General features: G+C 46.4%; 1 protein-coding gene across 2 annotated transcripts in view; it reads right to left on the minus strand.

Moving 5' to 3' along the window:
- LOC118617201 (ceruloplasmin) overlaps window positions 1-7,948 on the minus strand; it is a 75,255-nt gene extending 67,307 nt beyond the window's left edge. For both annotated transcript variants that reach the window (XM_036242928.1, XM_036242929.1), the window contains exon 1: window positions 7,738-7,948. In XM_036242928.1, the coding sequence (XP_036098821.1) occupies window positions 7,738-7,883 (146 nt within the window). In that variant the 5' untranslated portion in view covers window positions 7,884-7,948. The remainder of the gene's footprint in view (window positions 1-7,737) is intronic.
- Between the last annotated feature and the right edge of the window lie 7,016 nt (window positions 7,949-14,964).

Below are 14,964 nucleotides of genomic sequence, written 5' to 3' on the forward strand. Positions count from 1 at the left end.
AAACTTCTCAAACTCAGGCTGACAATCTGGGGTTGGGGTTTGTGGTGTGTGCGTGTGTGTGAGTGTGTGGGTGGGTGTTGACTACCTTTGTCTCTGGGCCTTACCATTTTCCACTCAACGCCTGTGAGGCCCAAATAACCTGATCGAAGAATAAACATCATCTTGTTTCTGCAGCTGTGAGCTCATCGGAAAGAGTGAGAGATATTTTCCCTTCCTTTCTTCAGGACAAGAGTTCGGCTTGTCTGGGAGCTCTGGTCTTTCACTGCTGCAGAGTGTAAAGACCTAGTTTTTATAAAATGTAGGGCTCTAGCCTACATTTTCTTAAGTTGACTGTGCATAGGAATCTTCTGCATAGGGTTTGGATAAAATGCAAGTTCCCAGCCCCAACCCCATTGATTCTGCTTCTGTGCATCTGGGTGGGGTTCAGGCATCTTCATTTACTAAGAACCACTCTGTGTTCTGATGCTGCTCATTTAGTAGCTTGAGTCGGGGAGGCTCCAGGAGGAAAGTACAGCCTCCCCCCCCCCCCAATTGCAGAGATTGCAGAGGCGGTAGAATCCCCTCAGGTCCTGAGACAGAAAGGGGGCAGGGTCTGTCTGCAGACCACACCTGGTGGTGGCAGGCCCGGGTGCCGGAGCCAAGGAGCACGGCTGCCGGGCAGGGTCCTGCTACCTGAGTTTGAGCAGCAGGGGCAGGTGTTGGTACGGCCGAGCCATCGTGCTCTGGGCTGACCTAGGGCTTCGACAACGACCGTCTCCTAGTTGTTATCATGTAGCAAATACCCCAGTTTCTCTGGATCGTGTAAACCCCAGGATTCTCAAATTGTTCCCTTAAAAACTAATGAGATGGGGTCTCCGTCCCCCATCCTGGTGGGAGGAGGGTCAAGCAGGAAGTTAGAAAAATATAGTAACATTTTTAGTCCCCAGTCTGGGGAGGCAAATCCATGATTATGCCTTCATTTCTTCTATTTGTTTTCATTTTTAAATTGTCGGTTGCAGTTTCCATTTTTTTAGGACAAAACAAAAAAAATTCAGGAAGGCTCAGAGAGACTTCAAGGACACCAAAATGCATGGAAAAACAGCAGGACAGGGGTGTGAATCCCCCCCCCCCACCCCACTCCAAATGCAGCATTAGTAACAACGGTGTGGTCTCAATACATAGATGTTTTAGCAACAGCAGAATTCTGGGCACTGAAGACCCCGAGACACAAACAGATTCGTGCAGTCCACGCTGCTGATGGCTCAGAGGGAGTTCAGGTGTGGTCAGGCTCAGCTGCCGCTGCAAAGCTCACCGAGCAGAGACGCAAATCCTCTCTGTCGCCCCCAGAGGAACCCGGGCCATTCATTCCATCTCACAGGGTCCATCCAGTCCCCAGGGTAATTTACACACTCCTAATGCTAGGAGATCAGTCCCGGTTATAGATGACACTCTGATCTTTCTACTGTGCCCTGTTCATGCACATCTTACAGAGGCCAAAGTTTAAAAAGAGCTCAGTGTGGCTCGGTGGTTGAGCATCGACCCATGTACCAAGAGGTCATCGGTTTGATTCCCGGTGATGACACATGTCCAGGTTGTGGGTTTGATCCCCAGTGGGGGACAAGCTGGAGGCAGCCAATCGATGTTCTCTCTCATTGATGTTTCTCTCTCTCTCTCCCTCTCCTTTCCTCTCTCTCTAAAAAGTAAATCAATAAAGAAAAAAAAATCATAAGAGCTCTCAAATTCTTAAGACTTTATTTAAATAAAGTTGATAAAAGCTTTGAAAAAATGCCTTTATTGCTCTGAAATTCTCCATATTAATCATTTGCTCAAATAGGAGGAGCATTGCCGAAGCTTTGGCATTTGTTTCTGTATATCATGATTTGGGGGTGGGAGGGCCATGAAAATTACTTTTCAAATAGTTAATCTGAAGTTATAATATATTCAGGGTTTTGAGCAACTTCTTTTCTATACACAGTGATAGGCAAAATGTTTCACTTCTCGTTTTGTGGTGAAACAAAATTAAGTCAGCCAGATTGAGACATATTTTACATCATGTGATACTTTGGGGGAGGTGTATTTGCTGAAGTTCTGTCCCCAAGTGAAGATCAAAGTGTCATCAGGGACTGTCTATTTAATTACATGAGCACGGCCTGGGGACAAAAGGTCAGTTACTGGAAGCCTGCAGGAAGTTTGCCCATCAAATACTCCATCACAAGAATCTATTCTAGTTGTTCTTTGAACCAAAAAAATAATTCACATTAATTGCATTTCTTCCTGTTGACAATTGTCACATTCGGTCTCCTATTCGTTAGAGCAGCTATGACCCCCCCCCCCCCCCAGTAATCCCATCCTTCCTTTTTCATCCCCCAGTTCCTAAAATCCTTTAACCAACGTCCATAATTTCTGGTAGAGTCAGACCCAGAACTGAGTTTTTAATGCTAAGGGAATTAAATTTTTTTTCTTTATTGAAAGAGAGGGAGGGAGAGGGAGAGAGAGAGAAACATCGATGAGAGAGAACATTAATTGGCCGCCTCCTGCATGCCCCCACTGGGGATTGGGCCCACAACCTGGGCATGTGCCACCTCTTGGTGCATGGGTTGACACTCAACCATTGAGCCACACAAACCGGGCATGGTAGGGGAATTTTTAAAAATTATACTGCCTTGGTAAGATAATAAATTCGTAATGCAAGTGGTCTCGGTTTATACATGACTACTAAAAGGTGGGTTATATGTGTGAAAAGTTTCTGGGTTCTTGGCTTCATAAATTGAGACATAGCATAGGACTTTACTATTGGTGCATAACAACTTGTCACATAGCAGCTTAAAGCAACATCCATTTACTATTTCAGAGTCCTGTGGTCAGACATGGCATGGCACGACTGTGGTCTCTGCTCAGGTTGCCACAGGGCGCTGGCTGGGCTGCATGTTTGTCTGGGAGGCTCTGTGGAAAAACCCACTCCCAGGCTCATCCTTGCTGCGGGCACAATTCGCTTCCTTGTGTTCGTAGGACTGAAACCTCTGTTTCCTGGCTGGCTATCAGCTGAGCCCCTCCCTGTCCCTGCAGGCACCGCGATCCTCCTCAAGTGGCCCTTCTGTTTTCAAGTCAGCAACAGTTTGTTGAGTCCTCAACTCTCGTTGACTCTTTCTGACTTCCTCTTCCTCCCCCCGGAGAGTTCTCTGCTTTAGATGAGGTCCCCCTAGTTCACCCCCCTATTTGAAAGTCAGCTGTGCCATTGAATAGAACACAGACCGAGGGACTGACATCTCGTATGGTCGAGGTTTAGGAGAGGACACCTTCGGGGACACGCAGAGAGTCTGCCTACTTCACACGGGAATCACCAGGGGAACAGACTCACCCTGGGCGTACACAGCAAGTGCGGGTGGTTCTGCCCAGCCTGGCTTCACCAGCACAACAGGGAAACAGCAACCGTGGGCTTCAAAAGGGTAAGATGCTACAGCTGCTGAACTCGCTCCATCGCGCAGCTCGTCCTGTGCAGTGACTGACCTCACTAACTAGTGTTTGCTATTCTTTATTGGGCAACCTTGGGCTGTGAGTGATTATAACGGACTTTCCCAGAGTGTTTTAGCTACTAATTGTGCCTGTGTAATCATATTAAAACATTAAGACCATTTTTGAAGGGGTAAAGTGAATTATTTCAGTGAAAACTTTTTATTTAAAAATATTTTGTTTGTATGATCTCGCTTATTTGTGGAATATAATGAACATAACAGTGTTAGGAATGGGGTAGTCTCAGAGATGTGGAAGTGGGGTACAGACTGACAATCCCCAGAAGAGGGGGTGGTGGGGGAGAGATAAACCACAGAACTTGTATGCATGTGTGCATGAACAGTGGACATGGACAACAAAGCTGGGGACAGGGTGGGGAGGGTGGGGGAGGGGGGAATCAGTGTGGGAAAAAGTAGAAACATCCATAACAAAAATTAATTAATAAAAAAAATATATTTTGTTTGCCCAGCCTGTATGGCTCAGTGGTTGAGCATCGACCTATGCACCAAGAGGTTGCTGGTTCGATTCCCCGTCAGGGCACATGCCCAGGTTGTGGGCCAAATCCCCAGTGTGGGGCATGCAAGAGGCGGCCAGTCGATGTTCTCTCTCATTGATGTGTTTATCTCTCTCTCCCTCTTCCTTCCTCTCTTTCTTTCTTTCTTTTATTTTTTTTTATCCTCACCCGAGGACATTTTTTGATATTTTGTTCAGATAGAGTGGGAGGGAGAAAGAGAGAGAGAAACATCGACGTGAAAGGGACACACTGAGTAGTTGCCACCCGCACAGCCCAACCAGGGCCGGGGATAAACTGCAACCGAGGTACGTGCCCTTAGTGGGAACCGAACCCGGGTCTCTCTGGAGCGCAGGCCGACGCTCTAACCGCTGAGCCAAACCGGCCAGGGCCCTTCCTCTCTTTCTAAAGCTCAATAAGGGAAAAATTTTTTTAAAAAGAAAGAAAAAAAAATGTGAAAAAATATAAATAATTTAGGAGCAGAGAACTGTATTTTATAGAATCTTTAACTATTTATTAATTTGTTAAAGTGACAGGTAAGGCACTCACCTTAGAAAATGGCAGTCCCAAATATAAAACATTTACTTCCTATCTCATTCCATTAGAAATCAATTATTGGTATTACTGCAAGAGAGGTAAACTATTTTCCTAGTAAAAAAAAAAATCTATAATTTCTCTCTTTTAAAATCTGCTAATATTTTCAGTTTCACTAACTCTATGTATAACTCCATTAAGTGGCCTTTTTTTTTGTATCCTCACCAGGGGACATTTTTCCATTTTTTGTTCAGATAGAGTTGGAGGGAGAGAAATGAATAGAGAGAGAGAGAGAGAGAAATACCAATGTGAAAGGGACACATCGAGTGGCTGCCACCCGCACAACCCAACCAGGGCCGGGGACAAACTACAACCGAGGTACGTGCCCTCAGCGGGAACAGAACCCAGGTCTCCCTGGACCACAGGCCAATGCTCTAACCGCTGAGCCAAACTGGCCAGGGCTTAACCGGCCTTTTTTATTTCATTCTATAGTGTGCTTTATTCCACAGTGTGACTGTCTCCACTAGGAGCCAGTGAGAGACTTCACATCACAGCCTATCATTTCTTCTAGCTTCCTATATAGCTTTTATTCATTTATTTTTATTTATTCATAACTATTTTTTCAGTGTCTCCTATGCTCTAGGTACTACTGACCAAGCAGATGGACTTGCTATCATCTCAACAGGTATTCTCCTCTTCGTTGTCTCAGACCTTCAAGGTCAATGTCATCTTGCACTGAATGCTCTGCCAACACCTATCTTGTACACTTTCAACCTTGTTTCTCAGCCTTTCCATCTCCACTCCTCTTTGGCCTTCACACAAACAAGGAATGCCAATGACATCTGGTGATATCCCCCCATTATCCTTGCTGACAGTCTGGCTTGGTGTTATGGTCTGAATATTTATGTCCTCCTGACAATTCAGGTGTTGAAATCCTCCCCTTTGATGTGATGGAACTTTGGGAGGAGATGGGACCTCTGGGAGGTGCTTAGGCCGTAAGAATGGAGCCCCCATGAATGGGATAAGTACCTTCTAAAAGAAGCTGGAGAGACCCTTGCCTCTTGCACCACGGGACAACAGAGAGAAGGCTATCGGCCGGGAAGAGACTCTCACTAGCACAGGACCATGCTGGCACCTTGACCTGGGACTCCACAGACTCCAGAACAGTGAGAAACACATTTCTGTTGTTCTGTCGTTCAAGGCCAGTCAGTGGCATTCTGTCGGAGCAGCCTCAACGAAGACAGCGGGGCGTGCTGCCCATGCGAGACCAAGAAGGAAGCCAAGAGCCGCTACCGCAGCTCATTCATACAGAGTGCAGGCTGCTGTTGGCACCAGGGCTGAAGCTCCAGTTAATATTTACCATTCGGGGAATTTGTGACATGTTGCTGGCAGAGCAAACAGTGCCATCTAGAGCGTGCGTGACCCTAGCCTGCTGATGAAGCCCCAGGAGATGATTGAACCAATGTTGCATAACCTCTCGCGCACAGTGACGATGGAAGCAAAGATGCTCTTTTCCCAGGCTCCACCCCCAAGAAAACATTCTTAGCCAATTCCCTCTCTCTTCTTATTTTCTAGTTCTAGACTTAGAAACTTCTTTTTGGAAGCATGCTTGGGCAATCAATGTCTTGTACTTAGTTTATGCCCAATAAAGCTGATTACTTTTTTATCATGAATACTGCCTTTTCTTCTTTTAAGACTGTATCTGACTACTTTTAAAAATGTGCCACATTTAAAAATGTGGTTTCCCTATGAAAACGGCATAAAATTTACATTACATTTAATCAGGAGAAATACTACTGAATCTATACAAAATAATGGTGTTAGTAAAATCACAAAAATATGTCATACCCTTAAGAAAAGAATACTACCTCTAAACCAGGTTTAAAAAAATAATTGCAAGATCTATTATTTTTATTTACAATGAATTATTTTTAGGTCAGAAATGGTCCTTACCATATATTACCAAATTAATATTAAACAACAATTAGTATTAAAATCTATGCACTTATTTTTTAGTGTTAAAAATTTCCAACATATATAAAATGAATAGGAATAGGATATGCTCATCAACAGTCAACAATTATGAAATTTGACATACTTGTTTGGTTATTTTTAAAGATCTGATCTTATTTATCACCAGTAAAATACATTTCTAAATGTAGTGAACTTTCAATAAAAAGTTTCAATTTGGTGGTAAATGTTTATTAACATTATTAAAAGAGAGGACCTTAGCCCTGGTTGATGTGGCTCAGTTGGTTAGAGTGCTGTCCCGAGCATCAAAGAGTCTCAGGTTCGATTCCCTGTCAGGGCACATACCCAGGTTGTGGGTTCATTCCCCAGGAGGCAACTGCTTGAGTCTCTCTCTCTCATATTGATGTTTCTCTCTCTTCCCTGCCTCTAGAATCACTGAAAAACACATCCTCGGGTGAGGATTAAAAGAAGAGAGAGAGAACCTCAGCCTCGGTAAACGTCAAGGAGAACTATATTCTTGTTTTTGTGTGCGGCAGCTATTGGTGGAAAAAAGGGGGATTTCAGCTAAAGCACAAACACAGTTAAGTATGTAGAGTTTGGGGGGACATCATAATAGATATCTCACATTTTTTTGCACATGTATCATGTGCCAAGCACTGTATTAAGAGCTTTGTAAGTACCCAGTCTTCAAACAACCTTCATAGGCATTCTTATTGTCTCCATTCTGTACATTAGGATGCTGAAGCTGAGTGATCAGTACAGTTAACCAGCAAGCCGTAGTCAGGCATTGTTGTTAAACTTACATTAGATTTCTATAAATGATGTTTCAAAGGATGAAAAAATGTATGCAATAATCAATACATGGTATATAATAACATTGTAAACAGTCATTGTTTAAATTAATGAATGTCTGTATGAACAAGAGGACTTAATGAATGTCTGTATGAACAAGAGGACTCAACCCTCAGGGGAGATACAGTAACAACCTGCAGGTCACAAGAAGCCCACACAGTTCCTGGGACCAAAGGGGGTAGGAGTAGGGAGGTTCTAAACAAACAAAAAAAAACACCCGGGGAATTTAGAGGACATTTATTAAAGTGTCTAGGATTTCAAGTCCACATTTCTGCAGTTTCTGTATATAACAAATTAAATAAATATTTCATCTTATTGGCTTTATTGTTAAACTGATAATTTATAAATATGGTCTATAAGCAATAAAAATAGTGACTTACGTGTCAACCGAAATAAGTTTCTTTTCTCCATTGTCAGGGGCATAATTCCAAGTTGTTTCCACAATTCCAATGTAATAATGCTTCTCCTTTGCCCAGGCTGTAGCACTATACAAAAACAGAAAAATACCCAGCAACAGAGTCTGCATTTTCCCCTCTCAGCACAGGAGCAACGCAGTGAAATCAGGAGCAGGCAGTTTTATGACTAAGGCTTTCTTCCTTTATTTGCTTGATTGACACAATTTAACGTTGCATAAGAGTAAATTGTTTCGTTAAAGCAAGTAACATTTTCCTTCCACTTCAGTTCAGTTCTGGTAAACCCAGGAAAAAAAAAATCGTTTTCCTTTGCCAAGCTTCTCTGATTACAAATAAAAAGTCAACAGTGACTGCTGGGGGCCTAGAGAGTGTCTAAGCCCAGCTGCTGGCATCCGTTGTGTCCAGTCCAGAGGGGCAGACGTGGCCTCCCAATGCTGCTTTTGTCCCCCCAACAATGAACCACAATGTCCTGCGTACTGTGGACTTTCACTGAACCAGGATGAAAAGTATGCCAAGTGGATCAAAACCTGTGGCTCTTTCCTTCTGAAAAGCCTAACAATACTTGATTGCCACTTTTAAGATCCGGAACACGGTCTTCACCATGCCAAACCCAAGTACCTCAAACTAAAATTGTATTTGGAAGGATCTCTGTGTTTTGTAAGTCCTGAGCACATTTACATGGAACTGTGCAGATCGCTCTGCACTGCTGTGTGCACCCAGGAGCAGAGCACCCTGGAGGCTGATCATTCTGTGCTAACCACCCAAGGGATCAGGCATAAATCAACCTGGCTTCAAAGGGCAAAGGCGGGTCTTAGTAAATGCCGGGAGGGCTCTGTTCTTTAACCTGGGATTTCTGCCTTTGACACGGAAACATCAACTTCAGGGTAAAAGACTTTTTTAAGAAAAATATCCTGTCTTTGGTCATGACATATTTGTCCAAAAATATAAGGCAGTTTTTTTTTTCTTAGCTGAAGAGAATCCTGATGGTAGCAGCAGTGCACGTTTTGTGCTAATATAACCTTTGCCTCTAGAATTCCGCAATGGGTTCGTATTTGCGAAAAGTTGTGTAAAGAAATAGATCGGGAAAGCAGGAAGTGCCTGATGTTTGAACAGTTCATTCATTTAATAGAGTTACTGAGGGGTCCGACTGAGCCAGGGCCAGCTGCTGGACACTGGGGACAAAACAGTGAATGTCTACCCTCCTCAACTCCCACCGCACTTCAGAGAGAAGGACAATGTTCAGGTAGAGTGAAAGACCTGGTATCAGCAGCGAGGGCTACGGAGAAAAATAAATTGGGGAATAATGAAAACAACAGGGTGAAGATCAGACTCTGCTGGCACCACCGGACCTCAGGCGAGATGCTGAACCAGATGGTCAGTTTCCTCACCTGTAAAACCTCCTTCTCCGAGGCCTGTTGTACACGCTTGGAATGATCCCCGCCAAGGCACGTAATGGAGATTTCCTTTCTCCAGCTGGTAATGATTTTAACTAGCTGTCTGGTACGGGAAACTGAGACACAGTGCCACCCAGGATGTCCCAAGAACATGTTCTAGGGCCACCTTAAATGACTGTGCCCTCCTGCCCTGGCCGGTTTGGCTCAGCAATTAGAGTGTTGGCCCGAGGACAAATGAGTTGCAGGTTTGGTTTCGGTCAAGAGCATGTACCTCGGTTGTGATTTGTCCCCGGCCCTGGCTGGGGTCCTGCAGGAGGCAGCCACTTGATGTGTTCCTTTCACACAGGAACATTGATGTCTCTCTCTCTCTCTTCCTCTCCCTCCCTCCCGCTCTATCTGAACAAAAATAAAGAAATGTCCTGGGGTGAGGATAAAAAAAAAAAAAGACTGTGCCCTCCTGCCCACTGAAAGGACTTGAGTGGGACCAAAATCTTGCCCAGACTTCACTGGTCAAACTCTGTGCCTTGCAAGATGCTGTTTTGTTTTGTTTTTAAATATAGAATTGTAAGCCCAGCCAGTGTGGCCCAGTTGTTGAGCGTCGACCCTGCACCAAGAGGTTGCTGGTTCGATTCCCGGTCAGGGCACATGCCCAGGTTGTGGGCTCAATCCCTAGTGGGGGGCATGCAGGAGGCGGCCCATCGATGTCTCTCTCTCTCTTCCCTCTCCCTTCCTCTCTCTCTCAAAATCAGTGAAAAATATATTTAAAAATAAAATAAAAAATAGGTATAGACTTGTACACTTGACGCCTATGTGGTCGTATTAACCAATGTCACCCCAATACATTCACTAAAAATTTAAAAATTAAATAGATAAAAATCGGTCCACACAGACCGGGCATCTTTCAGCAGTTCGTTCTCCCAGAGTGAGGGGCACTGGCTCCTCAGGGGCACGGAGCCCTGTGTGAGCGGGTGACCGTCCGGGCACCACCTTCCCCTTCTCTGCTCCACGCTCGGTCCAGCCCTGGGGCGAGAGGATGGCGACAGAGCGGAGCACCAGCGACACCCTGAAGTCACTGCTCCCACACATCCTCCCCGGAAACTGCTCCGAGTGCTCCGCGGGCCCAGCACGCACGCCCGCAGCTCCACGCCCCTGGGGCTCGGGAGGCTCAGCAGGGCCCCCGCCCAGCGCAGGGAGCACTTGACGGCGAGATGCAGGAAGGGCCATAAAGTCCGATTTCCGCCCTGTCCTGTGACAGTCACCTGTCCTATTAAAAAGCATCCCAGAAAGTGGAGAGAATGTTCTGAGCCTCAGGCCAGGCTGAGTAAGCAAGACCCCTGGGGACTGGTAAGCAGCCAGCCCTGGGAGGAGTCTGTTAACACCACAAACCAGAGTTGGTAGGAAGAGTGAACTTCGAATAACGTTGCTGTTGAGAATTTCTGCATTCGAAACAGGGCGTCGCGACCGGCACAGGGGCAGGCGGCCGCCAGGAGCGGCTCAGCCCACTGGGACCACTGTCGTGCAGGAGAGGGAGCTCGGGGCACCAGCAGTCTGCGTTAGCGGGTCCGTCGGGTCTTCACCTCGGATCCCCGGCACATGGTGGTTTGTTACACATGACTGCTGTGTGCCTCCGTTAACTGTCTCGCCACCTGGGTTACATAGCACACGTTTTCATCCTGTCCCACAATTTCTTTCCTCGTCGTCTTAAAGAGTCCTGATCGGGGCGCGTCTTATCGGCATTTAGCAAGCAAGATGCTGGGGCTGGCCCGGGCTGGTGTGATCAGTGGTTAGAGCGTCGGCCTGTTCCCGGGAGGGACTCAGGTTTGACTTCCGGTCAGGGGCACATACCTGGGTTGCAGGTTGGATCCCAGCCCCAGATGGGGCGTGTGCAGCAGGTGCCTCTCTCATATCAATGTTTCTCTCTCTCTCTCCCTTCCACTTTCTCTAAAAAAAGATAGTCAACAAGCCCAGCTGGTGTGGCTCAGTGGTTGAGTGTCGACCCTGCACCAAGAGGTCACTGGCCCGATTCCCAGTCAGGACACATGCCCAGTTGTGGGCCAAATCCCCAGTGGGGGGCATGCAGGAGGTGGCCACTCGATGTTCTCTCTCATCGATGTTTCTATCTTTCCCTACCTCTCCCTTCCTCCCACTCTCAAATCAATAAAGAAAAAAAAAATCTTTAAAAAAAAAAATCAATGGAAAAAATGTCCTTGAGTGAGGATTAGCAACAACAACAAAAGATTCTGGGGCTGCTAATGGTTAGAGTCAAAGCAGCCATCATCCTTACAGAGCATCAGTTCAGCTTTCTGTCTGGCAAGAGGCAAACTACCTCCACCGTTCCCGCCTGCACCTGCCAGTTTCTTGTCCATCCGTGAGAACGGACCTTCAGCCTCTGCTCCAGGACAGCAGAATTACTGGGAAATAAACCACCAGGGACAGTCTTTCACTTTGCGACCGAGGGAGACACTAAGTATAAAATAGCAGGTCATTCTGTCCACGACCAGTCACACCACGACAGTGTTACCTTTTTCACAGAAAGTTGTTTCACTCTGGAAATTCAGGGGTCAGTGTGGTCATGTAGAGAACTTTGATAATGAGTCCACTGACTTGACCTCGCACCGGTCAGGTCATGATGATTTAGGGTAATGATGACTCAGATGGCCCCATCCCTGGGGCTGCCCATACGTGGGTCAAGGTCTTATCATCATTTCCCGGCATGCTGAAGGTCACAGGCGGAGGAAGGGAGGAAGGCCAGACTCTAATCCGGCAAAAGTCAGCCTTGACGGTGCTGGGAAAAGGGATTTTTTTTTTAATGGCATACGGATTCCAATTTCTCCTTCAAGCTTGTCTCACACAACATTGAATGAAGTGGACATCGAAGCTTATGCTTTACTAACAGTGAAACCGAATCACAACACTAGACTTATTTTTAGAAAAGATGAAAGCATAACTTATTCATGAGGTTTGACTACACAGAGCTTCAACGTGTGCCTTCTCGGAAGCACCTTTCTCCCTCGTCATTCCCAACTGCCCCCCTCTAGCCTCTGCACCCCTTCTGGGGTGCTACACTCTGCATGGCGCCGAGCACTTTGACTTGTGCCCCGGTCCTCTTGCAACCACGTTGTCTGACAAAGTCCGGATGTGGAGAAGCTTCGAGGGTGCATCTGCTAGGAGGAGGACGTGGCATGGGGTGGGATTAATCGGTACTACGTAGAATTATTATTCTACTATATGACTAACCTGGGAGTCACAAACAAGGTATCTGAAATCATGCCTCTTCGATTAAATTTGGAAGAAACCCCAGCTTCCCCTAAAACAGTCACCACTGCATGTCCAGACTGTCTTAACAATTCACTAATTCGATTAGGTAAAAATTTCCCCCGAAAGTCCCTAATAAACAACTCATGGATGAATTGTGACAAGTAGAACTAATGGAGGCACCTTATCCTCCTGTGCCTCCTCCCCAGATAGAAAGAGTATTTCAAGGGAATAAAAGAAAATTGTACCCACCTACCCACTGCTCAAGGTTTCCTTATATAGCTTATTGGATACAAGGAAAACTATGGTCCCACCTAGAGGGGCTAGAAGTATACAAAGGATTCCTGACCCTTCTTGCCCTTTACAGGAGCATATAGTGAAGATGGAATGAGAAGAGTTAACAAAGACGGACTCCACGTTCCTTACGCGAGCTTGCCTTCATGGAACGATCCGCACGCCAAGGTCCCCCTTGGTGTTTACGCACAAGGGAACAGAAGAAATCTCAATCATTGCAATTGAATAGGTTTTATAAGAAATGTCGTCCTGAGTTAATTAGGGAGGTAAATCAAAAACTAGCTGATCTAAAAGCCCAGAACTGGATTTTAAACAAAGGTCAACTATTAATCTCAGACAAAGGGCCTGTAGAAAACTCTGTCTCACCTTACAGGTTACTCTGCTCCCTTCTTTGTATCTATAAACACAAAAAGTTATCAATTCATTCTGACAAAATGAAACTAACATCCTGGTACTAGGGAATGTAACTCCCTGCTTCTTTAACCTCAAATGTTAAATGTATCCCAAAAAAGAAAATATATAAGCACATAGAAACTTGCAATAAATCGGAACCGTGTCACACAGCCTCTGAGTCGTGTGGTCGTCTGTCTCCCAGCGCCGACGCCTCCCACCTTCGGGCCCCCTGGACCCTGCTGCAGCTGGGCTTCGGCAAGGCACCCAACTGTGTGAGGAGGCAGAAGTAGAAGCTGGTGGCGGGGGGGTACACACATCACAGCTCTCACTGGGAAAGCAAGGCGGGGAGGAGTAAACAGATTAGGATTGCTGGGCTTCAACAATTCCAGCAGGTGTGGGCACAGAGACTGTCTGTAGGGGTCTGGTACGCACTTTGGGTGGCTGAGGGCAGGGGACACGGTGTCTTCGTGTGTCTTTGTGTGTGAGAGTTAGATAAAGGAGGTGGTGGGGGGTATGGACTTCTGTTTAAAAATCCTCACCCAAGGATATGTTCTCATTGATTTTAGAAAGAGATGGAGGGAGAGAGAGAGAAACATTGATCAGCTGCCTTCCATACCCACCCCAGCCAGGGACTGAACCCACAACCTCTTGGTGAAGCAGACGATGCTGCAGCCGACTGAGCCACCCAGCAGGGCAGGGTCTGAAAGCCTGGCTTACTGACAGGTTGTTCACTGTCTCTAGGAATCGACCACCTTGGGGAGGGGCAATCTTGCCCCCGATAGCAAGGCTTCCCCAGGATGTCAAAGCATCAAAATATTAAAAATTAAAAACATGGTTGATACACATTTTATATCAGAATTATCTGTTTATGTGACTGTCTCCTCAGTTAGACTGGGCCTCCTTGGGACCAATGCTTATGCCTTGTTTTGTGTTGAATCCTAGGCACTTAGCACAGTGCTTGTCACATGGCTTCATACACACTGATGGAGTAAATAAATGTAAGCTATAATCACAGTCACTAATGTTTGTTAAATGATTACTAGATCACTTCCGGTCAGGATGGCGGGTAGGTAAATGTGGTCTCACCTCCTCCCCCAACCACATTAAAATTACAACAAAACTACAACACAACCATCGCTCAGAACCGCCTGACATCAAGCTGAAGGGAAGTCCTACAACTACGAGATTAAAGAAGAACCACATGGCCCTGGCCGGTTTGGCTCGGCGGTTAGAGCGTCGGCCTGCGGTCCGGAGAGACCCGGGTTCGGTTCCCGCTAAGGGCACGTACCTCGGTTGCAGTTTGTCCCCGGCCCTGGTTGGTCGTGCGGGTGGCAGCCACTCTATGTGTCCCTTCACGTCGATGCTTCTCACTCTCTCTCCATTCCTCTTTCTCCCTCCCATTCTATCTCTACAAAAAAATGGAAAAATATCCTCGGGTGAGGATAAAAAAAAAAAAAAAAAAAGTAAAAGAATAACCACATGGAGACTGGTAGGAAGCTGGTCCCACACCCACGTGTGGCGGATAAAAATCAGGGGACACCTCGGCTGGGAGGGTCCCCCCTGAGGACTGAGGGGTCGCCGTCCCACAAAAGACACCCCGCTCAGGGTCCCAGTGCCAGGAAGAGAATCCCCATCACTTCTGGCTGGAAAACCAGCGGGAACTGAGGCTCAGGGAGGCTGAGGCGGCTGGAGCCCCAGGCAGCTCCTCTTAAAGGGCCCACGCCTGAACTTATTCAGACCTGCTCCCTCTGAGATCAGAGGGGAGGCAGCTTGAAAGGCACCAGAGACATACAGGGAAGAACTGAGCTGTTTGGTCTCAAGATGAGGGCTGGAGAGGCAGCTTTCTCTTGGACAGATG

This window comes from Molossus molossus, unplaced genomic scaffold (assembly GCF_014108415.1).
Source record: "Molossus molossus isolate mMolMol1 unplaced genomic scaffold, mMolMol1.p scaffold_m16_p_5, whole genome shotgun sequence".
Taxonomy (NCBI): Eukaryota; Metazoa; Chordata; class Mammalia; order Chiroptera; family Molossidae; genus Molossus; species Molossus molossus.